The following is a 24,626-nucleotide window of genomic DNA, read 5'->3' on the forward strand; positions in this document are numbered from 1 at the left end:
GCAGGAGCATTATAATTATGCATTTTCTGTACATATATTTTAAACCAAGGGATCCCAGGTGCCCCCAGAATACCACAAACTTAAGTAAAATATATTGTTGTCTTCCTTCCTTACAACAAACAGATTTGGTGTCAGCGTGCTGAGCAAAATGTAGGAGATTAGAAAAGTCACTTGTCAATTTTTTATAAAGTCTTCCTCCCTTGCAGCGCCAAATGCACCATTCTTCCTGCAAACTAGGGCGATGATGACATCTTCCCACTTGGTCTCCATAGCATCCGTGTCTGAAGATCCCCAGAAGGCTTCTTGTTCAGGGCGACCCGCCCAGCTCCCCTAGAAAGTTGGCAATCTGGTCAGCCAAAAGAAGCGTCCCCATTTCCTGGAACTCTGTCCGTGGTGCTGAAACATTCTGCCCAGCCGCGCCCCCGAAGGCGCTGCGACGGCGGCGCTGTCAGCTGGGCTGAAAAAAAAATCTTCCCTGAAGCTGCCCAAATCAGAAGAACTGTGTGTCTCTTATTGACTCACGTCCTCAAAGAGCAGCGAGCTTTCTCCATCTTAATTCGACTCTACCGCAGAGCAGAGTTGCGCCGGTGTGGTGGGAGGAGATCATAGGCAAGGAGACAAAACGAATAGCAGCATTGCTCACCTGAGACCTAAGATGCTCCCATGAGTTTTGCAAGTGCTCTGCTCCTCATAGCAAATACACATATTTTTACAAAGTGCTTTTATTTTGCCTTTGTCCTTACACAAGGGTTCTGGGGTAGTTCCACCCTTCCGTTTAAAAAGCCAGAAGATTGGACAGCAATAAGGCTTCAGCACCAGGAATTTAAATTGTTTTTCAGTGGACTGACTTCCAGGACAAGAACTCATCAGCGCCCGCCCAAATACCATGCGCCCTTTGCCACCGGAACCTCCCCTTCCAATGAGACTTTCTGATTGTGTCTACCAACTCTCCTATTAGGAAACCCGTGGGTTGCATGCAGCTATTCTGTTGTATTCTGTTCTCACTCTCCCTCTCCTTGCTCACTCGCACTCTTGCTGGAGGCACATCAATACCATTCCGCTGAGAAGAAAAAAACCCACAATTACCTTAAGGGGTTAAGACAATATGCGCAATTCTCGCCTTCTATAGCGATCACTATTTAAACCTGGCAAGAGCCCTGCACCAGTCTTTGCAAGAATGGAATCCGTAAAACAAAGGGTTTTGACCCCAGGAAAAGAGGGACTAAAGAATCTTGCTGGAAAATCCCTCGGCCAGATCTACAGGTAAGAGAAAGCAAACCCATATTTGCCTGGGGCTCGGCATGCAAAAAATCTGCAGGGCTATTTCCGCAAACCCGTTGCTTAGGTTGCTTAGAGAGATTGTAATATGATCGGAAAGTCTTTTTTTCTTGCTCATTGCTGGAGTGGGGCTGCTCTGGAAACCTGCTTGTTTATTCAGGAATGTTGCACTAAATGAACCTGTCTGCTTTGTGTATGTGTGTGTGTGTGTGATTTTTGTTTCCGTACTTGCAGATCCTCATCCTTTCCTGCCCAGGATTTATCCTCTTTACAATTGAAAAATGACCAGTACCTGTTCAAACAAACAAACAAAAAACAACCCTTTCTTTTGGTGCTTATAGTGATACCAAGTTAAAAAAAATTTTATGCAGACAAATGAATAAAAAATACAACCCTTTAAAAATGAATCAAGAAATTCCAAAGAGTAATGACAAAAAAGAAATTTAGATCGTAGCTTTAAAACCACTTGAGTAGCGAATTCCCCAGTGGAATCATCCTTTCTTAAAGAAGGAAGAAGAATCAAAACATATCAATAATTGATAGCGAAAGCAGTTCTTCTCTCTGAACCCAGAACAATGTATGTGTTTATTATTTGACCTCTCATAGAAGTCTACTTCTTGTATGGGAAAGGTCACATTACTTATAAGAAAAACCATAACAATAACCAGTTAAATGACTTTGAAAGTACTGGAAATTTTTTAAAAATAATTTCATCCTCCCTATAGTCATTGCACCAATTATGCTGTCAATTCCACCACTTTATACCCTTTCAAGCTGTTGAATGACTACACCCTTTCTTAATATGAGCCAAATCAAGAAGAGAGGGCAGGAATGAAAGGATAAACGAGTTTAAGAGAGCGCTAATGTTCACATTTGGGAAACGGAAGCCTTTGGAAATGTATAGGAAATGTAAAGAAATTGACCAATGTGCCTCCCCACTTTCCAAATCTGTTTGGTTCTGGTGGGCTTCATGCAGGCTCGGTCATGCACCTATGCGGCAGTGCATACCGCAAGGGCCCTGCAGTCCCGCAGCGGCCTGGGAAGGAGCTGTTCTTCTCCAGCCCAACTGCCATCAGGTGGGGAGTTCAGGTGCAGAGCTGGACTTTGCATTATGAGTATAGAAAGCCAATGTGAAATAAATAAATAAAATCTCATTAGTTCCCCTTTTCTCTCCCAGTATATGTTGCCCTATGTTCTACAATTGGGATTGGACTTTAGGAATAAACAAACAGAGCCAACAATATGTTTGTGATCTATTCCCAGGTGTTACTTACAGAATTTGGAAATATGACTTTTTTTCCCTACTAGCCTCAAATTGCTTGACAGCCATCTCCCAAGCCATGCATTCTTGAAATTGATATTAAAATTTCATTTGCTTTACCCGTGTGTATAACAAAAATTGTGTCTGGATATATCATTTAAAGGGCACGCATAAAAGGCAATTATATGGTAGATTGGAAATACCTGCCCATTTCAAACGGGGAGGTTCTTTGTTTAAATATTGAGAGTATTCACCTCAAGGGTCCATGGCGATATTACCGTTCACATGCTTTTTTTTAAAACAGACATTTCACAGTTAAATGGTGGACTAGAACAACACTATCGGCTTTTAGTAAAAGCTTTCTGTCGCTCAGCTTTTCCCTCCCCCCTCCCCCAAGGACAAAACCCTAAAAGGAATCAGACGGGTGGAATCTGGTGAGATGCTACGCTAATTTAAAAAAGAAACACAAAACAAAAACTAAATGTGAGACCTTCTACCTGGGAATGGAACATCCTCCCAGAGCTGATTTGGGGGCGCGTTTGTATACCTGGGAGTCGCATTTCAAACCTTTGGAAATGGGACGGTGACATTTTTTTCGGTGTTTGTAACCGAGATAGTAATGACGCAAGATTGTGAAGAATTAATTATTCATGTTCTGGCAGTAGGAGGCTTAGGTGTCGGCCATATGTTGCGGAGGCCTTTGTTTCCAACTCCAGTAACAAGGAAAAAATGTGTAACCGGAGAGAAAACATTGGATTGGCACCTGGGGCTGGGGGACGGGGCCCGAGAGTGCACGGCTCATTCACAGACCACCGCCGCGTGGGCCCCGCACGGGAGAGGCCTTAGTCCCCGGAGGCCCCGGGCTCCTTTGTGGGCGGGATCGCGGGGTCCCCATCCGGGAAAGCTTTAACTTGTCTGGGAAGGAAGGGGTAGGACGGGTGCGGAGCCTCGGCTGGGCAGTTGGATAAAAAAAATCCCGGGGAAAGCACTGACCGCGGCTGGGAGGCGCCCACACAGTTGCTCAGAAGGCGCTCAGAAGCCGCCTTTTGGGTAATCCTCGTAAACTGCAGACCCTGCAAAAAAAGTTAGGCCCAAGCGGCCTGTGCCTGTGAATCCAGGTGCTGCGGGGGTGGCTCCGGGGGGAGGGGACCGGCAGAAGCTGGAGAGGCCGGAGCACGCACGCTCATCCCGGAGGGATGGGGAGTGGGTCAGTGCCGCTTCCCTCAGCCCTGCCGGGCCCTGGGAATTGGGGACAGGAGGGCGCCTGGGGTGCCTAACCGGAGGCGTCCTTGCCTCCCCGCCCCCCTGCTCTGCCGCACAGGGTGCTGGAGAAGAAGCAGGAGACCGGGGAGACCATTGAGCTGACGGAGGATGGGAAGCCCCTGGAGGTGCCTGAGAAGAAGGCGCCGCTGTGCGACTGCACGTGCTTCGGCCTGCCGCGCCGCTACATCATCGCCATCATGAGTGGCCTGGGCTTCTGCATCTCCTTCGGCATCCGCTGCAACCTGGGCGTGGCCATCGTGGACATGGTCAACAACAGCACCATCCACCGAGGGGGCAAGGTCATCAAGGAGGTGGGCGACAGCGGGCCGCGCGGCTGCGCTAAGCCACAGCCCCTGTTAGAGCCCGGTTACCCCCCTCCCCTGCCCCAACACACACACACACACACACACACACACACACACACACACACACACACACTAATGGGGAAGGCCTGGGTGCCCCCTTGGCCCTTCTAAGACTGCCCTTCCAGGATGGACCCTCTGGGATCATCATCACCTGCCATTTTTGCTCCCGAAGCAAGTGGTGTCTGCCCTCTGGGCCTTCCTTTTCTCACCCGCAAAATGGAAACCCGCGTGTAGCTCACTAGGCTTTTTTAAAAATTATATTTGTTTATTTATTTATGTTAGCTCACTAGCTTTTTGAGAAGCTTAACGTCATGCAAGAAGTTGAGGCTTAGTCATGTCGGCAGACTGTGAATCGAAGTATTTTTTTTTTACTCGAAGGAACGGAGCAGCATATTAGTTATGATTTCCCGCCGAATTCCTCCAAACATTTTTAATAATGAAAATGAAACAAAACCGAAAAGCAAAGCAAATCCGCGTGGCTGGCGGGGAGAGGAGAGGGGATGCCACCCAGGGCACCTTGGGGTCTCTGGAATCCAATCCTCTGCTCGTACAGTGTGTGTGAGTGACCCCTAGGGAGAGAAGGGTCAATGTCAAGGTCGCAGGAACCAGTGGGTCTGTATTTCCAGTTTAGGGATTTGAGCGGCGACCATAAACCAGGCGAGGGTTGGGAGGATTCATTTGGCACTCGCTTTGGAGAGGAAGCGGTGAGCGCTGGCCGGCCCTGGGGATTCCGGGAGACCCTGCAAAGTGCGCTTGGTTTCAGAATGTTATTCCAAGGGAGAAAGGGGTCCCCAGTTGCTCAGGCGATGGCAGAGCTAGGCCCTTCCTGCCCGGGCCTATCCCCCTTTTGCTGGGACAATCCTCCTTCCTAACTCCTCCAACCGGTCTCCGCACCTTCCACCCCACTTTCCTTCCCCAGAATTTCCTGGATTGGATTCCGTTCTCCAAGCCATTCCACTACGGTCCTCACTGGCTGGCGTCTAGTCAATGCGCCCAGGCAGGGTCTCTATCCCCAGCGGGCTAACGGAATCTCTTCCTGGGAAGTCCCATTTCCCAAACAGGAGCCCTAAGCATTCCCCACCCGTCCAGGAGTTTCCACCCACCTGACATGGTTCCCAGAGCAAAGCTAGGGGGTCTAGCTTTTCTATTAATCACAATACGTTTCAAATGAGCACGGGTTTTCCGTTAAAAAGAGACATTTCCTCTCTATAAGAAGGTATTGGCTCTGTTTTGTTAAGAAACGAAATCAAGTCACCCACAAGCCCCGAATGCAGAGCGTGCCCGGGAAAGGGGCGCTCTTCGGCTGACGAACCACGGAAAGTGACCCTCAGCCCAGGCGCTGACTCTACCCTTTCCCTCCACCCCAGTTTTGTAAATTAAATTTTATTTAATTTTTTTCCTACTCTCATAGAAAGCCAAATTCAACTGGGACCCGGAAACCGTGGGGATGATCCACGGTTCCTTCTTTTGGGGCTACATCATCACCCAGATTCCTGGCGGCTACATCGCGTCTCGGCTGGCGGCCAACAGGTAACGAGCCTAGCGGGCCCCGGCTGGGGTCGTGGTGGTGGTACCCAGAGAAGGGCAGCCGAGACTCGGGGCAGGGACCACCACCCCGCGGGGGTTGGGAACTCCTAGGCCAGGTCTCCTAATTCCCTGGCACCCTCCTCTCGGAGCAGGAATTGCTGGGGCCTCCTTCCAGAAGAAGGCGCCCTAAAGGATCTGGGGTCTCCGGGGAGGGCGCACGTTGTCGCTTCCTCTGCGCCCTGTCTGAATACGCCCTTCGCAAAATAGTCGACGGCAGTGCCTTAAGGCCTGGAGGTAGCTGAGACCTGGCGGCGAGCAGACGGAGCTGGGACAGTGAGGCCAGATGCACACAGGGGTGGGGGCGTCACGCGCCATGCTCTCCCCCGCTCGTCCCCCGCTGCCCCGGCTCCTTTCGGCGCTGACCTCCCGGCAGGGCGGTGGAAAGCCGGGTCGGGGCGCCCGCCCAGATGGGGCTCTAGGTCTGAAGGATTTGTTTCTATGGAGGCAGGCGGGATTTCAGGCTCCGGGGAGGAGGGGAGGGGGGAAGATTCCACCTGTTAATGAGCTCCGCCGAGCAGGGGCGGGGTGGAGGCGGCGCCACCTTCGGCCTGCGGCCTCCAGCGGTGCTGCTGCTGCGGGGTGGCTGCGAGCCCAGGCCTTAGTGTCAGCCCCCGGGACTGCCCCAAGCGCCACCTGGAGAGGCACCCCAAATCCGGGGCATAGGAACGGGTGGGGTGGGGGTATCAAAGAACACAGCCACCCGAGGGTGAGAGACGGCTTCACTTCCTTCACTGTGTGAATGATGACAAATAAAACGAAGGGCTCTTTAAATCTGAATTGTTGAACTGATAAAGAATACTCGCCCTTCCAGGTAATGCTGCACAGAAACTTTGGGTCTTCCATCAGACCCTGTACCTATGACTTCTCCCCTTCTTCCCCCCTAAAAGGTGGCAAGTAATCTAGAATGGGGCACCTCTCTAGTCTGATCTCTGCTTTTGTAAACTGGCCCGTCTTCATCTCTCAGTGAAATATCCCTCTTCATCTCTCAGTGAAATAGTCCAGTACCTTTTTTTACCTACAGTCCCATTCCCAGCCTTGTCTTCCTTCCCAAGATTTCCCAGTCCTTTCCAAGGCCTAGGAAGGAATTCTTGGAAATTTATTTTAGGCTTAATGATTCTATGGTGAATATTTTGGGACAATCCTTCAAAATGTTAAGAGGACAATGCAATCAATTAAGAATAGTGCCCTTTGAATATTGTTTTTACTCTAAGATTATGGATGGCTAGCACTTAGACCCAACAAGAGACAAATATTCTTTTTTTTTTAAGGAATCATTTTAAAATGAAAAGCATGAACTGTGTAGAGGACTCAATTTTTAAATGGGATAAATCAAAGAAAAATTATATTAGAAAAAGCTAAGGAAATATTCCCTTAAATATTACTGGTAATGAACTTGTTACATTTTTGGCTTTCATGTCCCTCATATGTTGTGTTTTGAATCTTTCTTTTTGTCCTATAAAATATTTTCTAAAACAAACTAAACTTCCCCAGAAAGATACTCCAAATACATACATGAAATATTTTCACTTCAGGGGATAAATATACAAAAAATTCACCAAAACCCAAAAATGATACAGGGAACTCAATGTAATGTGCAATGAAAATATAATGGCTGTGCCTGTAAGTGTTTTCAGAGTCAAAGCCTCCAGCTTGCCAAATGTTACAATGTTAACATTTTCCTGCCAAGAAAACAGCACCAGGGATGTCCCAGCTTTCCTGGTTGTAAGACTGGGAGGTCAATAAACAGGTTTTTCTGTTAGTTTTTGTCATTGTTGTTGCTTTTTTTTTTTTCAAGCTATTTGCTATCATTTGTGTCATGTTTAGCAAAGAATTGACTAATGCTGACTCAGGTTCTCATTTATTTGGTACATTTTCCACAAAGGAAAATTTTTCTGAATTTTAAAATTTTTATATGGATCTGTATACACCTTACCTTTAAATGGGTATTCAAGGGAGAGGAACTTAATATTTTCACATGCAATGTTTTGTGTTCTACCAGACTGAAAAAACTAAATTAAAGTTCATTGTAAAATATTATGAACCGATGGAAAATCATTGACTAACTCTTTGTTATATCTTAGGATTTTGAGATCTTTGCTACATTTTTAAAAAATATATAACAAAACATTACAAATATAGTTGAAACCTCCTGTGAAAACAGGTTTTAAAAATATGTAACATTCCATTTTCTAATTATAAAAGCATGACATACTAAATAAAAATATATAAAAAAGAAATGATAATACAATTGTAAATAATTTAATCACCCAGAGTCACCTATTAACATTTTGGTGACTGCCTAATTAGTCTTATACCTGCTACATGGAATTTAATCTTAGGAGGGTTTGATTTTGTTTTAACACAAAATCTGAGAGATTTTTAGAATTGGGTTGAAAAGTGTATGTTTTCTATTATAATCACTTTCAAACACAGTAAAAACAACACAGCAAGACCAGTTTTCCACCTACAAGTATTGAGGCCCATTCAAATAAGATTCTCCCTAGAGATCATTTAATAATAGAATAAAATTTCCTTTGGGTGGGATACTGGGCACAGACTCCTTTCCCTCCAGGTATGAAAGAAGCTTGCTTTGGAAAATGTTTGCCATCACTGTGACGGGTGGAAATAGAATAGAGGAACTGAGGTGTGTGGAGACAGCACCTCAAGAGAGAAGGGCTCCTGGTTACACTTCCAGGCAGTTCTCAATGAAAAACAAACAGCAATGGTTTGGTGCCTCTATTTTAAGGATGAAACAAAAGGACAGAATACAGGTTATTGGTTCTTTTTTTCTGGTCAAATTCTAAGCATTCTTGCTTTCCAGCTCATGGAGAGGAGGAAATGAGGGAGTTCCCTGAAGAGAAAATTCAATTCCCAAGAGAAAACTCAAAAATGCATCATTTTTTTCCTTTGTCTTTCCTTAAAGGGCTACTGCACATCTTGGTCAGGAGAATTTAGTCACCTCCATGGAGGGCCTTAGGGTGGGGCATCAAAGAAAGACTTCTCACAAGATCTGTATTGTTTTCAGATGAGAACATATTTAACATAGTGATTGAAAGGTGTTGGGGACCATTAACTTCGCCTTTAAACAATGCAGCCTGGAGCTTCCAGTGATCTAGATATTTACAAAGGGAAATGGCTAAGGACTGCTTGTACCTTGCAGTGAGAGAATGAGGAGGAACCTTGCTGGGCAAATACTTAATGTGAGAAACAACAGGATTTTGCAGTGGGCATAACCAAAGAAGGTCAGAATTACCAAAGGAAGTTTGGCCAACATGACATTTCTAATGGATGATATTATATACACACAGACTATTCTTGCCTCTTTATTCAAGGTGGCAATATTACTTAAACCCTATTTAAAAATTGCCCCTAATATGCTCCTGTCCTCCTGATTTCCCAACCCTGCTTTAAGTTTTAGATAGCACTCATTGCCACCTGCCATTCCAATATTTTACTTATTTTTCTCTTTAATATCTGCCTTTCTCCAATAAAATGTAAGTAAGCTCCATGACAAAGCAAGTGTTTTTGTTCATGTTCTTTTTACTGTTCTATACCTAACATCTCAGAGAGTGCCTGGCCCATGATAGATCCTTGTTAATAAATAAAATGAACATCACAACAAAATGTTTGTGGCTTAAAAAAAAGGATCATGTTGTAGTGGTTAGGATATAGGTTCTAAAGCAAACTGTGTAAGTTCAGATTCCTAAATATGCTATTTAATAACTGAGTGGCATTACACATTATGTAACCTCTTTGAGCCTCAGTTCCTATTTCTGTAAAAGGGGACTAACCAAAATACCTACCTGATATGGTTATCATGACAGCTAAATAAGAGAACATGTGTGAGATTCTTAGAAGGGTCTGGCACTCAATAATTGTTTGCTCTTGTCATTCATTATTAATAAAATCTTAAATCCAGATAAGACATTAAAAGAAAAAAGCTCTTATGAACATTTAGCATTGCTTGTGTTTAAATTTGCCTTAAGTATTAGTAATGCAAAGGATTATTTTTATTGTGATAAAATGCCTCTTTTCAGATCAGATTTCTGCCTTTAAAGTTGTTTTATTTTACACACTATTCATATTACTGTTCACCGGAAATATCATGTCTCATAAAGAGCTGTCCTAAAAAATATCTTCAGCCCAGAGTATTGAGAGTGTTAGTTCTCCAGTGCATGCGATGTCTGAATTCTAGCCGGGCATTGTAAATGCACTAAGAAATCCACAAGCTGGAGGTTAAACTCTGTTGAAAGCTACTATTTCTTTTCCCCTTGCCCCATTCTTTATTTAAAGAAGATTCAGTTCCTAGTACAACATTTTGTCTTTCAGGGTATCTCTTGGGTTTCTAACTTGACTTTTGCTAAAGAAAAATAATTCTGTATTTGAAGAGACTGGGGGTTGCATATGTCTGTCCCATAGAGTTCACTCCCTGAACCAGAAAGAGCCCATATGAGAGCTGGACAGGACTCATCACATCCAATCCTCTCATTTTACAGACCAGGAAAGGAAATAGAGAATCAGGGAGGAGGTGACTGGCCCAAGGTCACAGAGAGATTGAGACTAAAACTCAGATGTCCCATAGTACATGACCACAGCCACAGCTACTTTGAAATTGAACATCTTTGCCTGATGGTATGGGCTTCATCTCCAAGTTCACTTTCAGCAGCAGGCTGAGCCATCTGTTCTCTGAATCAGTGCCTACAATATATCATGCCCCAAATCCTGGACAGAAATCCGTGAATTAGAGAGAGAAGCTTTTAGTAGGCCCATGGGATCCTTAGATTTTTTGTGGCAGGAGAAACATACTGTATTTGTGTGTGTGTGTGTGTGTGTGTGTGTGTGTGTGTGTGTATACTGGCTCCCAAACTATTTGGCCACAACATGAGTGATTCTGTTCTTCGCTCTACAAAAGGCAATATCCAACAATATCCAAACTTGATAATGAATTAAACAAAGAGTATAATTATCTGGAGAGGAAAACATGATATTTAGAACTTTTCCTCCCTACTCAGCCCCTGTGGCAATTTGGGCTCCTGGAAGATTGTAGGGGTTCCAGTATGACTGGGGGAGTGGGGGAGTTTAGACCTTTTGTCAAAGAAGAAGGGTTCTTCCTTGGGATTTCAAATGGCCCAATTTAATTCATACTACTAATATAAACGAGGGAAGAACTTAGGCTTACACATGCACAGATTCAAATGGATGGATTTTAAAACTGTTTATTAATGTATTTGCATCTATAAAAAGAAAATTTGATATGTTTTAAGTAAATATTCTCACTAACCTAATTATGAAAAATCCTCCCCGGTGAGAGTGATTTTCAGAAAGAGAGAAACAAAGATATTTTAAACACACCACCTTCATATTTTAAGCCCAGAAAGAAACCATTTTGCTGGAGCTATTCTTTTTCCTTCAGAGAAATAAAACAATAAAAGTGTGTTTTATTTATTGGAAATCTTAAGTCTTATCGCCAAACACACATGCACATATAAATACACCCTATCTTCTTATCTATCTATCTATCTATCTATCTATCTATCTATCTATCTATCATCTATCTATCTATCTCTATCATCTATATATATCTATTATGTTTCATCTTTTTCCTCTGTACTTTTACTTATTTTCTACAACATTGAAGTAAATTGCAAGCTAGGGTTCCTTAACCTTTCCAGTGAGAAACATTTGCAAATTCCTTTTGTGTGAGACAATAATTCAGACCATAAACATAAAGCCTGCTGCAAGGGACCACTATCCTGCTATAATGGAAAAACAGTTTGTAGTCATTCAGTCTCTTAGGGCCAGAGGTGACTATTTCTATCTCACTCATCTAGCTGCCTATCAAACATCTAGCTGCCTTCCCATTGTGGGCCCTATAGGTTAGGTGTCTAGGGCAATGCAGAAGAGGCCTTCCTTTTTCCGACAAAAGAAATACCCTTTCCACAAGATGAATAGATGCATGGAGGGGGAGAGGGGTCCCTAAGGGCTTGCAGGTGGTTTGCTGACATGAGCTTCTCTCAGCTTCTCTGGCCTTTCATTTTTCCCTCCTCTCACCCCTTACCAGCTCTACCATCCCCTGTGGCCACATCCTACAATGGCAGCCCCTGGAGGGGAGGGAGGAGAGAGGTGGGCAGCTGGTAGAATGATTTCCCCTCTGCCATATGCCACTGTTGGGGCTGTCCAATTTCTCTGTCATGAGTGATGAAGTCATTTTTACAACTTAATGATGTACCAAGGGAGCCCGAGGGCTGGTGTGCTCCTGTAGTCCTTATTTAATATGGGAGTGGGGGCATCGGATGTGACAAAGGGAGGTGGCTGAGCACGGATTTGATTAGACTAAATAGATTAAACAGCCTGAATCACTCTATTCCTGCAGACGCTCTAGGAAAGGATTAGTGCCACACCTGGGGTGCGGAACACTAGTTCCCTGTTAGTGACAAGCCACTGCCCAAATGGAGATTGATTGATTGATTCCGGGAAAATGGATATAATCCATAGAAGTGACAAGTCACCAGTGTTTCTGTCACCTCTTCCGGGAAAATCCTTGTGGGGTGGGCTTGATATGTGAGGGGTTTGTGGCTATGGCTCATCAAAAAAGGGTATGACTGCGAATCCCGCAGCTAATTCACTTTGGAACACACTGAAGGTTTATCATCAGGCAGGATGTGGCACAGGTTTTCAACAACAGCTTTTCCCTTTCCCAAGATTTCTGTATCAGCCATACTATGTGGGTCTCAATTTTGGTAATCTCTTTATTAATAAAGAGCCTACACACACACACACATTGCTTTCTTCTCCTTTGTCTTTCGATGTGAAATGATATTTTCTTTTGTTGGGGGGGGAGGGGCGGGTGGAGGGAGACATCTACATTTTTAATGAGCACTCAGCGAATTCTAATGCATCTGGCTTATAGATGACAGTTTGAAAGAATTCTTTGAAAGGGCTGAATCTAGTGGATGCATAACTCATACAAACACTTTCAAGAATCCTGTAGCATTATGTAGCTTTGGTTCTCTTTATCCTTAAAGCCCTACGCAGTCAGTTTCACTGTTATCAATGATAATGAACACAGTGGGATGGATGTTCAGAAAGGCAGCACAGGTTTGCCAGCACCCAGACAGCTTACTCACGTGGCCAGAACTCCTGTGCCATTTGTCCTTTCCACCTTCATTTTTTCTGCTGCACAGGTACCACATTCAAACTCCTAGAAAAGTGGGAAGATATGTTTGCCTCACTGGCCTTTGGGAACACGCACCGTTTAACACCAGGTCCAGCAAACAGGCCCCAAAGACTCCCTCCTACTTCCTCTCAGCCCTAAAGGACCCAAGGTGTTCTGGGGATGGCACACAAGAACATTTAGATTGTGGACTTAAGAGAGGTGAAAATTCTTTTATTTCAAAAAGGATAATTAAGGATTAAAATACTTTAAAAGCAATTCTTATAATAATTTTAGATTCTTATTTTACAAGACAGGTTCTAGGATTTTTGCATTTGTTTTCTGAAAAAAAAAATCCATATTTAGCAGAAGTTTAACATTACTGGGTGTGTGGCATTTTCATGGGAAGAGTTATTTCTAGGAATAGAAAGTTTCTATTTGGTGTCAAACAGGAAATGAATTACGTTTCGGCACAAACACAAAGATATCTACTCAGCGGACAGAACGGAGGGAAAATGGAACAGGACATTCACCTCCTGAGTCACCTTTTACCTCGCTGGAGAGAAACCTCTGAGGACAGGGGCTATTTGGCTGCATCAAGTAAACAAAAGTATTTGGCTCGGTCTAGGTCTTTGATTCATGGAAAAGGAGCTTACCTTCTTCAACCCTTCCTAAAGTCATTCACATTTCAGTAGCAGGTGAATCACGATCAAGGCTCCTTACAGAAGCTCAAGCCTTTCACAGTTACATTTCAACGTGCCCCTGGAAGAATCTGAGGTTCTCTGAGGCAACCAAATTTTGACTGAGTAAAAGGCTCAATGTGCGCCTTAAGAAAACTTGCATAGAACACACAGCTAAGCTCATTAGAGATGATATGTCACAAACCTTCCAGGCAAGAGGATATTTCTAAAATCACTCAGTTGGGGGATGTTTTCCTTGCTTTAGTATGAACATTAAAAAATGTTTTAAGTGATGAAATGGACTTTTTATTTGTAGATGGATAAAAGGCCGAGCATCATATTTTCAGCAATTTTTTCTTGAATTGTAATGTATATGTATGCATCTAGAGATGCTACTCAAACATCATCTCCCCACCTACCCACATGCAAAAACAAAACAAAACAACAAAAAACACAAAAAAACAAACAAAACTGAGACATATATATTAATAGTTATTTCGATTATAAAAACATGTGCTGCCCTAGCCGGTTTGGCTCAGTGGATAGAGCATCGGTCTGAGGACTGAAGGGTCCTGGGTTCAATTCTGGTCAAGGGCACATGCCCAGGTTGCAGGCTCAATCCCCAGTAGGGGGCGTGCAGGATGGAGCCGATCAATGATTCTCTCTCATCATTGATGTTTCTATCTCTCTCTCCCTCTCCCGCTCTGAAATCAATAAAAATATTTTAAAAAGCAAAAAACAAAAACGTGCTGTGGGATATGATCATGTGATTTCTTGGGGCATTTACAATATGATATCATTCATAAAATTTTATGAATATACTGATTTAAGGATGTTAACAATAGTTGTATAATGTAAGGCACAGCTCCCTTTAGGCATTTATTATTTTTTCAATAGCTCTTCAGTGAGTATCTGCTATATGCCTGGCACATAGCATTGGGGATATAACAGTGTATCTGAAAACACACTCTACCCCTTAAGCAGCTTCCATTGTAGATGGAGATACAGACCAAAAACATATTCACTGATTCATTAAATATTTGCAGTTTGTAAGTACATCTACAGAGACAATAAATACAAGTAAGTATAACCAGTTTTATTAGATTCTTCTTTTATTTCTTGTATTTCTAGCATTTCGAGTTAGTCCACAAATCTGTTTGCAATGGCTCGAGCCAATCAAGTCCAGAACGTATTTTATTCTTTGAGAGAGAAAAAACATTCTACTTTAAAAGTGCTTATGATTAACATAACCAGAGAAATTTAGATCTATTAACTTCTTTTGTTTTTCAGGGTTTTTGGAGCTGCCATACTTCTCACCTCTACTCTGAATATGCTAATCCCATCAGCAGCCAGAGTGCATTATGGATGTGTCATCTTTGTTAGGATATTGCAGGGACTTGTTGAGGTATGGAACTGCAGGATGACAGCATGCTAAGGTTGCCATGTTATTAAGAACCAGCAATCTTTGTCTTGATCTACAAATAAATATGTCTTATTTGGTTGTGTCTACATCATGTAAGATATTGGAAAAGTTAGGCAATCAGATATTTTGTCTTTAAATGATGATAAATTACAACTGTGACTGCTTACCTCCCCTTCTCTAGAATTGAGTGGTATTAAAGAAATGTTTAGTGACTATCTCACTTTTAAAAAAACAGGCATTTTTTAAATGTGCTGTAATAAAAATTTTTGAGTGTGTTTTTTGCTGGCCACAACACTGAATTTTGGGAGTTTTATACTAACTCTCTCTATTGGTTTTGAAACATTATTTGAGTTTTCACTGATGCATTTTATTGAAATGGGCATGTAACTCTAGTGACTGACTTTTGCTCCATCAGCTTACTGCCTTTGAAAGAATTGCATTTAAAAACTTGAGGTTGGCCTTCCTGTTGCCCCTTCTCTTTCTATGGAGTATGGTGGGAATAGATAAGTCAGATAAGTATAAAGGCACTGAAAACAATCTCCTCTCTCCAAAAACAAGGAAAGATTAATAGGATTGAAATAACAGAAAAAGGAGAATTATAGTCATTCCACGACCCTCGTTGGATACCAAATTTCATGGATGACAAGTCCTTTAAATTGGTGTAGTCTTTGGGTATAACATGTGCACAGCCTCCTTTGTACTTTATACCATCTCTAAATTAATTATAGTATCTAATACAATGTTAATACTATATAAATAGTTGTTATACTCTATTGTTTAGGGAATAATAACAAGAAAAACAAGTGTATACATTTTTGGTACAGACACAACCATGGTAGGCCCAACTATACAGTACATGTCAGCAACACATGCAGCATTTTTTCCCCTAAAAATTTCAAGCTGAGATTGGTTGCATCTGCAGATGTAGAATTTGTGGCTGCAGAGGGCTGACTATGCTTTAAGAGTCTTAAGTTCTAGATACTACTTTCAGGAAGTGTGAACTTCAAGGATCTAAGCTTTAACTTCCTTTGTATGGATTCCTTATATTAAGAATCACTGAGTTTAATGCCTCACAGAAAGGTCTTCCAAATTTCCCAAACTGTTCAGAATTACATATGAACTGAATAGTGTAAGATCTCTCATTTTGCCTTGATCAGAAGAAAATTAAGGTAGAAATCAGACTTGAAGGGTGGGAAATTTGAACAGGTTGCTAAAAAGAGGCCAGGCCTTACCTGGTCTGGGCTGAAAGTTCTAAGATGGAATTTCAGGGAATCAGCAAAGTCTCATGAATAGCAACTTTCCCTTGTGCCCATTCTAAGGAAACTGCATCAGAAAAGGGAATGTGCCTATTTTCCAATGACCCTGGATCCTAAATGGTGATATATATCTTCCTCCATCACAGGGTGTCACCTACCCAGCATGTCATGGAATATGGAGCAAATGGGCCCCTCCTCTAGAGAGAAGTAGATTGGCAACCACCTCCTTTTGTGGTAAATACTATGCGCCAATGTAGTTATGGTGGGTGAAAGTTTAGGAACGACTTGAATAAGATTTTTAAATTAGTAAAGGTCACCTGAAAAACCAATTGGGGAGTGCCTGTGTGTGTACATGAGGAAAGGTTTGGGGCCACCATTTCAATTTCTTTAATTCTTATTGGTCTCCTTACATCCTGTATTTCTTCTTGTGCTTTGTTGTTGTTGTTTTTTTAGTTCATCCACATCATCTAGGTTTTCAAATTTGTTTATGAATTATTTTTATTATAGTCTTTTAAATTTAATTTTTATTGCAGTCTTATTATTTTTAAATATTTGCTGTGTCTTGGGCAAGTTATATCTACTTGTGTAGTCTTGTATTCATGGCTAAATATGAAGGCATATATGAGTGTGAGTGTGCACGTACTGAAGTGTATAAATGGGAATTTGTGTGAGTGAATCAAGGAACATGAAATAAAGTCAAGAACTTTTATTGATTTCATTTAATTTTTTTTTTCCATTCTCCCTCCTACTTTAGGTTCCTATGCTGGAGCTGTGATTGCAATGCCTTTAGCTGGCATTCTTGTACAGTATACCGGCTGGTCTTCAGTATTCTATGTCTATGGTATGTTACATTTCTATACACTAGAGTTCAAAGAACTCTGCATAAGCTAGAACAATGAGGTCACTAAATGTAACTTCTGTGTTTACTTACTTATTTTTTTCCCCATTAAGAGTTTTTTCCTTATATTCTGGGAAGATCAAGGAAAATGTTCTACCTCTATGATTTTTCCTACATTGTTATTTATTGTTTTAAAAAAAGCAACCCCATTGCTGATGGAAACTTTGTGATGTATGATGTATATTGCCCTTGATTATGAATAATAAAATTAAGTTAGCTCTCGAGTCAAAGCTGAGTAAGAGGAAAGAGCTAGGAAGCCCCCACTTCTCTCTCTTACTACTGTTTCCTTGGTCATTTCCCTGATCTTGCCTCCTCAAGACTGAATAGGGTTAGGGAGCTGGATGGCTATAGTAACGCTAATGTAACAATTCAATTTTGTGAAGAAATATTAGCAGTCCCTTGCAGCAGTAGCACATTTGAGTCCTCATTTCTTTTGCATTAAAGGAGATTAAGCCCCCACATGGAAATAAAAAATACAAGAAACCCTAAATTCAAACTCCCTTTCTGTTTACTTTCTAACTAGAAGCTGAAAACTTACCAATGAAAGTCCCCCTAAGGCAGTGATTCTCAACCTTCCTAGTGCCGAGACCCTTTAATACAGTTCCTCATGTTGTGGTGACCCCCAATTTCATTGTTACAAATTGAACATAATTAAAGCATAGTGATTAATCACAAAAACAATATGTAATTATATATGTGTTTTCCGATGGTCTTAGGCGACCCCTGTGAAAGGGTCGTTCGACCCCCAAAGGGGTCGCGACCCACAGGTTGAGAACCGCTGCCCCAAGGTCTCTGAGAGACACTTTTATAATAATGAGGACAGGAAAAACGTAAGAGAGCTGGATTCCAACTGATATTGTCACTGATTAATACCATCTCTGAGCATGAGCATGAGAACCTGAAAGATTAATGAAGCCATGTGGTTGAGCAGAATAGTTATCTGGCTGTTTCCAAATTTGTTGAGATCCATTTCCATTTTGAAATGTTCTCATCAGAGCAAACACTTATGTTTGTAGAGTGTTATTAAATATACTTTATAGGAGGGGCTCTTCGTCTGGCTCAAAAGCCCTGGATGGCTTTTGCATTTATGAATGCTCTAAATTATAAGCCATGCATGCATTTGTACATTGTTTTTCCTGGAGAGGTCACTTTATCAGATTTTAATCTATATCTTTCATTAGATTTTTAAGAGTTCATAATTCAAAGAAGTTTCAAGCATTTATTTCTAGGGTATAGAGTACAAGTTGGGAAGGCCATCCATTAAATCCTCTGATGTGTTTGATTGAAAACATGGTGTGGCTTTAAAGTAAGGAGACTAATTTCCACAAAGCATGTATGAAAATCAGCCACATTATTTCAAGTTATAACTTATTTTATGTTTATTCTTGAATGGTTCAAAGTTTAAATATTAGGTAATCTGAAAATATCCTACCATGGTACCTGCTCAGTTGCTGTGTGTAACAAAATTTGGGTCTTTGAGTCATACATTTAATATTGATATTTTAAAACTCAGTAAGATAAGACTTGTGTAGTGACTAAGGTTTAAAAAGATAATGCATACAGGGTGGGGGCAAAAGTAGATTTACAGTTGTTCTTATGGAAAATAATACACTCATTAATAAATAATAATACCAGGATAAACTATGTTTCAGGTACTTACAACTGTAAACCTTCTTTTGCTCCATCCTGTAAAAAGCAATTAGCTGCATATCAGGCACTTCAGATGCATTCAGAGATGAGTAATGATAATTATTTCTAAATCACAAGAGCTCCCATTTATTGAATTCTTATTTTCAGCCCTCCACTGTGCTAGTTGCTTTATGCATTATCTGCCTTAACTTTACTTTGCCACAATCTCATAAAAAATGAATTATTATCTCATTTTACAGTGGTGGTTTAGAGAGATTCAGTTCCTGATCAGATTATGTAGCTAATGAATGACACAGCCAGGATTTGAATCTGGGAGAGCCATATTCCATAACCAGTACACTATATCGGATTTTCACTGTCATGTTTAGTAATTGAAAGAAGCTTGCCACATCAGAAACTATGGTATTATTAAGGGACACTGAGAGACTGAGCAAGCAAAAAAAAAAAGGTATATGGGGATCAGGGATTGTTGCCCAAGGGAGAAAGAACAGTCTGAGGCAAGAATGAAATGGCCAGCTGCTGGGAAGCAAGAATAAATCACTTGAAATTCTTTGTATTATTAATGTGTCCAGATTTATATCACAAAATAAAGGCACGTTTAATGGTGAGAGAGGTAAATAAAGAAGGGGATGAAGAGAACTTGCAAACAGTTTATTGTACTGAAATTTATAACTTTCATCTGCCCCCAAAAAATGATCAATAGGCAATAGCATGTTCCGAAAATAATATGGTATGAATACACATTTCCCACATAAAGTGGGAAATGTTCCTATATTAATTACAGAAGCCCATTTTTAAATGTACAATAGCCACTCAAGACTGAAATAATTTTCTATATTTTACTTAATAGTCTGTTTACTAAATCTGGAAATGCTATCAGAAGAGGTAAAGGAGCATTTCTTTTCTCTGCAAATGCAGACCACTCTTCTATATTCAAGACAGGCCAATAACAAAAGGATTAACCTCATAGAATTCTTTGAGGACAGGGATTTTGTCTTGTTCCTCATATTTCTCTCCCTTAAAAGAGTGCCTGGAAAAGTAACTTCTCAATAAATATTTGTTGGATGGGTGAATGTGTTCCAGACCACACCATTCTATAATTATTTGTTGTGAGTTTCTTGCATATCAGCATTATTTAAAGAGACAGAGGTAAATCCAGGACCACCCTTCAGGAAGATTGAAATCTGGTGGCAAACGACAAGAAGAGATGACTAAAGTCAGTTGTAGAAACAGAAACTTGAATTCACGTTCTATAGAATATGATTGTCATGAGATTTTTTGGTAGTGTTATTTCAGCAAATGACTTTTATATGGAAGTATTTATAATGGTTTTCTTTGACTTGCTCCTTTTGAACTCTTGCTTGCAGGAAGTTTTGGGATGGTCTGGTACATGTTTTGGCTTTTGGTGTCTTATGAGAGTCCTGCAAAGCATCCTACTATTACAGATGAAGAACGTAGGTACATAGAAGAAAGCATTGGAGAGAGTGCAAATCTTTTAGGTGCAATGGAAGTAAGAATTTTATTATGGTGTATATTTCTATTCCTATTCTCCATCTCATCTCCCTTCAACCAACCAATTCAACAAAACTAATATGATATCAATCATGAGTGTTTTCTTTACTTCATTCATATTCCCTGATATACTTGGGAATTATTGCTATATTTTTTTCTTTATCTTTGTTAAGTATTTTCAAATTTTCCCTGTGTTATAGCTATGATTATAAACCTAAGTGAGTTTTTAAAAACAGTTCAATATGGTCCATAATTTAAACAAATTCAACCAATAGTTAATTTTAGATTGTAGGAAATGCCAAATCACCTAATACAGTCATGGAAAAGGCCATTTTTTTGTTCGTCAAATAGTCTAAATGTTGGTTTCATACATATGTATTTATATTACATGTGGTTTAGTAAATCCTAAAGCATTAGAATGCTGATAACAGAGAGCTGATGTGAAAATATTATTAACATAATCCTTTTATTGATATAATCCATTTTCAGAATCATTATTATGGAGATCATTATATAGATAATGTTGTAAAGCCCTTTTCCTGATTATGATTGGCTTCTTGGACAGGTTCTGCCTATAGAGAGTGAAATGAAGTTATATGTCAATAATGCAACTATTTTAGTACATGTCACATTAACAAATCATAAATAGTAAGTAGCAGATAGCCATATGATGCTACGATAAATCTAGTAAACGAAAAGTCATGTATTTAGACAGGTTTAGTAATTCAGCATTTAATCAGTAACCTAACTTCCTTATGCTGAGTGGGAAGGTAACATTCACTGGCTGAGGAACCAATGCCCTTTATACATTATGTTTCTCCTCCCTACATTTGAATTGTATATTATTCAAGCTCTGCTTCGCTACTTCATTTGTTAGAGAAGGCCTGTCTTTGACATATCATTCTAGTAAAAGGTCAGTTGCCCATTGTTACTGAGGACATGTATCTTGACTTTTAATGAATAAGAAAAATTCCACGTTGGATATTATTCAGAAGTTAAACTTCAGTACTTAAAAATAATCCTTACATTATAGGAGTTGTTCCATGAGCTTAGACTGATATTTAAAACTTTCCCCTTCCTGTTTCCTTCTGTAAATTGATTGATAATTTCTTTCTAGTGGTGGCTACTCAAAAGATAGGAGGAAATGTGGGGGTGGGGTGGGTGTTGGCAGTGTGCTCTGGTGCCCACCAGCCACAGTTGCTGTGAGCAGAAGCTAAAAGTAGGTTGGTCCAAGGTGAGTTCAGAATTTAGCTTCAATTTCTGCTCAAAACAACCTGATCAGCCTGTATCTTCATTAGTTAAATGTGCTTCTTTTATTTACCAGTTCTTGAAATACTGTGTGTCTAGATCAGGCATAAATTTTCTGAAATAACCCCCCAAAGAACAGCCAGATGGATAAAAGAACATAATCTCAAAATTCCCATTTTCTATATCTTACTGCTTTTCTAAACATAATATTTTATGACTTATTGATATTTTATACTTTAGCTTCAAGGTAAATTATTCAAAATATATCAGTGGTGATAGAACTTACATTTTATTTTGAACTTTTTTATTGTGAACAAATTTAATATGCAAGAACAGCCGTATACCCACTGCATAGATGCAAGTTGTTAACATCTTGTTTTACTTATTTCACTTTTTTTGCTGAATAATTTCAAAGTAAATGAGATATCATAAACCTTTATTCATGAATATCTCACATGTATCTCTAGAAAATAAGAATATTCTCCTTCAGAATCTAAGTACTAGTATCATACCTAACACAATTAGAAATAATTTCCTAACATTATTTAATACCTAGATATTTAAATTTCTAATATCTGGTGCAAATTCGAATACATAGTCTATATTCATATGTCTTTTATAGCTATTTGTTTTGAGTATGGCTCCAATTAAAGATCACACACATTGCAGCTGACTATAATGTTTCTTAAATCTCTCTTAAAAATAATTAAATACAGCATATATACAGAAAAAAATGCACAAAATCATAAGCAAAGAGCTTGCTAAATTTTAATAAACTAAATACACCTGTGTTGCAGTAGAATGTTATCAGAATACCATAAACCCTCCAACAGCTCCCAACCACTTTTTAAGGTATGAAATTAGATACTTTTCTCTTATGTTTGATGAAGTGTTTTGCAACCTGAAAAATAAAGTCCTTCAGGGTCCTGATGTAAATAAAAGAAATACCAGTCGAGCAAGAAAAAGTTATTTACTTCTAATAATATTCTAAACTTATTTCTTATACAAATATCTATAATGCTAACATTCATTATCAGTGAATAAGTATATTCATCTGGCACCATTTTTCCAGAACATATTGAAGGAGAAAAAATGACAACAACCCTGCACTTTTTGAACCCATTTATAATGCTGACACTTAACATTTTTATCCAAAGCCATAGAACTCATTATATATTATTAGGATGGGCTTTTGTGTTGTTTTGATTCTTTTTTATATTATATATTATATTTGTAATCACCACAGTATAGCATTCTACTATATTACTTTTAAAGTGACCTTTAAAAGGATTCATTAGAATCACAATCAATAATAGCAATGATTGGATTCTACATCCAGAAATAATTACTAAATCTGTGTAAAAAGCATGTTTGCCTCCTCTTTTTTAATTTTAAATGTTTATTAAATGTATTGGGGTGATGTAAAATTATAGAGGTTTCAAGTGTACAATTCTATATTGCATTGCTTACCACCCAAAGTCAAATCTCCTTTCATCACCATACACTCCACTCCCTCTCCCCCTCCTCACCCTCCTTTCCTCATAGACCCAGACAATAGTAACCACCATCCTATTGTCTGTGTCCAAGAGTTTTTGTTTGTCTTGTTTGGTGCTTTCAGTTTTATATTCCACTGATGAGTGCCTCCTCTTTTCCTCTTTTGGTCAGGTCAAGGATCCCAAGCTAGAAATAAACAAAATTATTTTAGTCTATTGATTCTTCACCAAACAGTATTTTGGTGTTCAAAGTAAAGTAATTGAAAAGTGTTTAGAAATATGAGAGACATTTAAAGGTGTAAAAATTAGTCTTGGGAAGAATACTTGTACATTTGGGCAAACACAGAATCTTTAAGTATATTGGATGCAATTTTTAATGGGTATTATAAGCAAAGCCAATCATATTTAGGTTGCTAATTTTGAATGTCTTGTATGTCATAAATAACTACAGTCATGTGCAGTTAATGACTGAATACATTTTGAGAAAAGTGGTATTAGGTGATTTAGTTGTTGTGCGAACATCATAGAGTGCACTTACACAAACCTAGATGGCATAGCCTACTACTGTAATTGTATGTGCTGTATTTTTCTTTTTAATCCTTACCCAAAGAGATTTTTATTGACTTTTGAGAGAGAGAGAGAGAGAGAGAATGTGAAAGAGAAAAATCACATGTGCCCTGACAGATCAAACATGCAATCTGCGTATGTGTGCTGACTGGGAATTGAACCTGTAACCTTTTGGTGTACAGGATGATGCTCCAACCAACTGAGCCACACAGCCAGGGATGTGCTATACTTCTATATGACTATCAGTGCAGTAGGCTTGTTTATAACAGCATCTCTGTAAACATGCAAGTAATGTGTTGGGCTACGGTGTCATTAGGTGATAGGAATTTTTTTAGCTCTGTTATAATCTTATAAGACCACATAGTATATGTGGTAAACCATTGTCAAAATGTTGTTAAACAATGCATGACTGTAGTTATGATGTGCGCATGGTATGCTGGGTTAAAGCCAAATATTTTAACCAAATGTCCATCATGTAACTTTTATAGAGCCTTGCACTCCATTGTCACAGAATTTATACTGATATCCATTGACTAGCAAGAGTGTTTATAGATAAGTAGTGGTATCATTGTCTTTAGATAGGGTCTAGATTATTGTACTCAATTTTTCTTATTTTTATAAGTACACTGAATTTTCAATATTCTAGACAAAATATTTTGGATACCAACAAGGTCACTCGTTTGGATACCAACAAGGTTACAGTGAGTTTTAGCTGAGGCATGATCTTATCACTACAAAAAAGAAAGAAATCTTAAAAACTGAGATCTGTGCTTCTGGAATTAGTTTTATATAAATATGGAATCTTGTATATCCCCAACACTGAAACAATTTAATCAAAATATGAGGCTAATACATTTTTTCTCTTCTAATGATTATTCATATAACTAAGGTTAACTGGACTGTTGCAATTAATGACTCACTACTTCTTGTCCACCATCTTACTCATGCCCCAACATACATATCATAAAAATGCAAAGCCCATTAGAATATAT

The 24,626-nt window shown here is 39.9% G+C and overlaps 1 protein-coding gene across 1 annotated transcript in view; it reads left to right on the plus strand.

The window, feature by feature from the left end:
* Window positions 1-290: 290 nt before the first annotated feature.
* The window catches only part of SLC17A6 (solute carrier family 17 (vesicular glutamate transporter), member 6), a 32,394-nt gene continuing 8,058 nt past the window's right edge, over window positions 291-24,626 (plus strand). The window contains exons 1-7 of the mRNA XM_005869407.2: window positions 291-1,263; window positions 3,861-4,113; window positions 5,579-5,697; window positions 14,878-14,992; window positions 16,413-16,500; window positions 17,021-17,107; window positions 20,182-20,324. Of these exons, the coding sequence (XP_005869469.1) occupies window positions 1,178-1,263; window positions 3,861-4,113; window positions 5,579-5,697; window positions 14,878-14,992; window positions 16,413-16,500; window positions 17,021-17,107; window positions 20,182-20,324 (891 nt within the window). The 5' untranslated portion in view covers window positions 291-1,177. The remainder of the gene's footprint in view (window positions 1,264-3,860; window positions 4,114-5,578; window positions 5,698-14,877; window positions 14,993-16,412; window positions 16,501-17,020; window positions 17,108-20,181; window positions 20,325-24,626) is intronic.

This window comes from Myotis brandtii, unplaced genomic scaffold (assembly GCF_000412655.1).
Source record: "Myotis brandtii unplaced genomic scaffold, ASM41265v1 scaffold293, whole genome shotgun sequence".
NCBI lineage: Eukaryota > Metazoa > Chordata > Mammalia > Chiroptera > Vespertilionidae > Myotis > Myotis brandtii.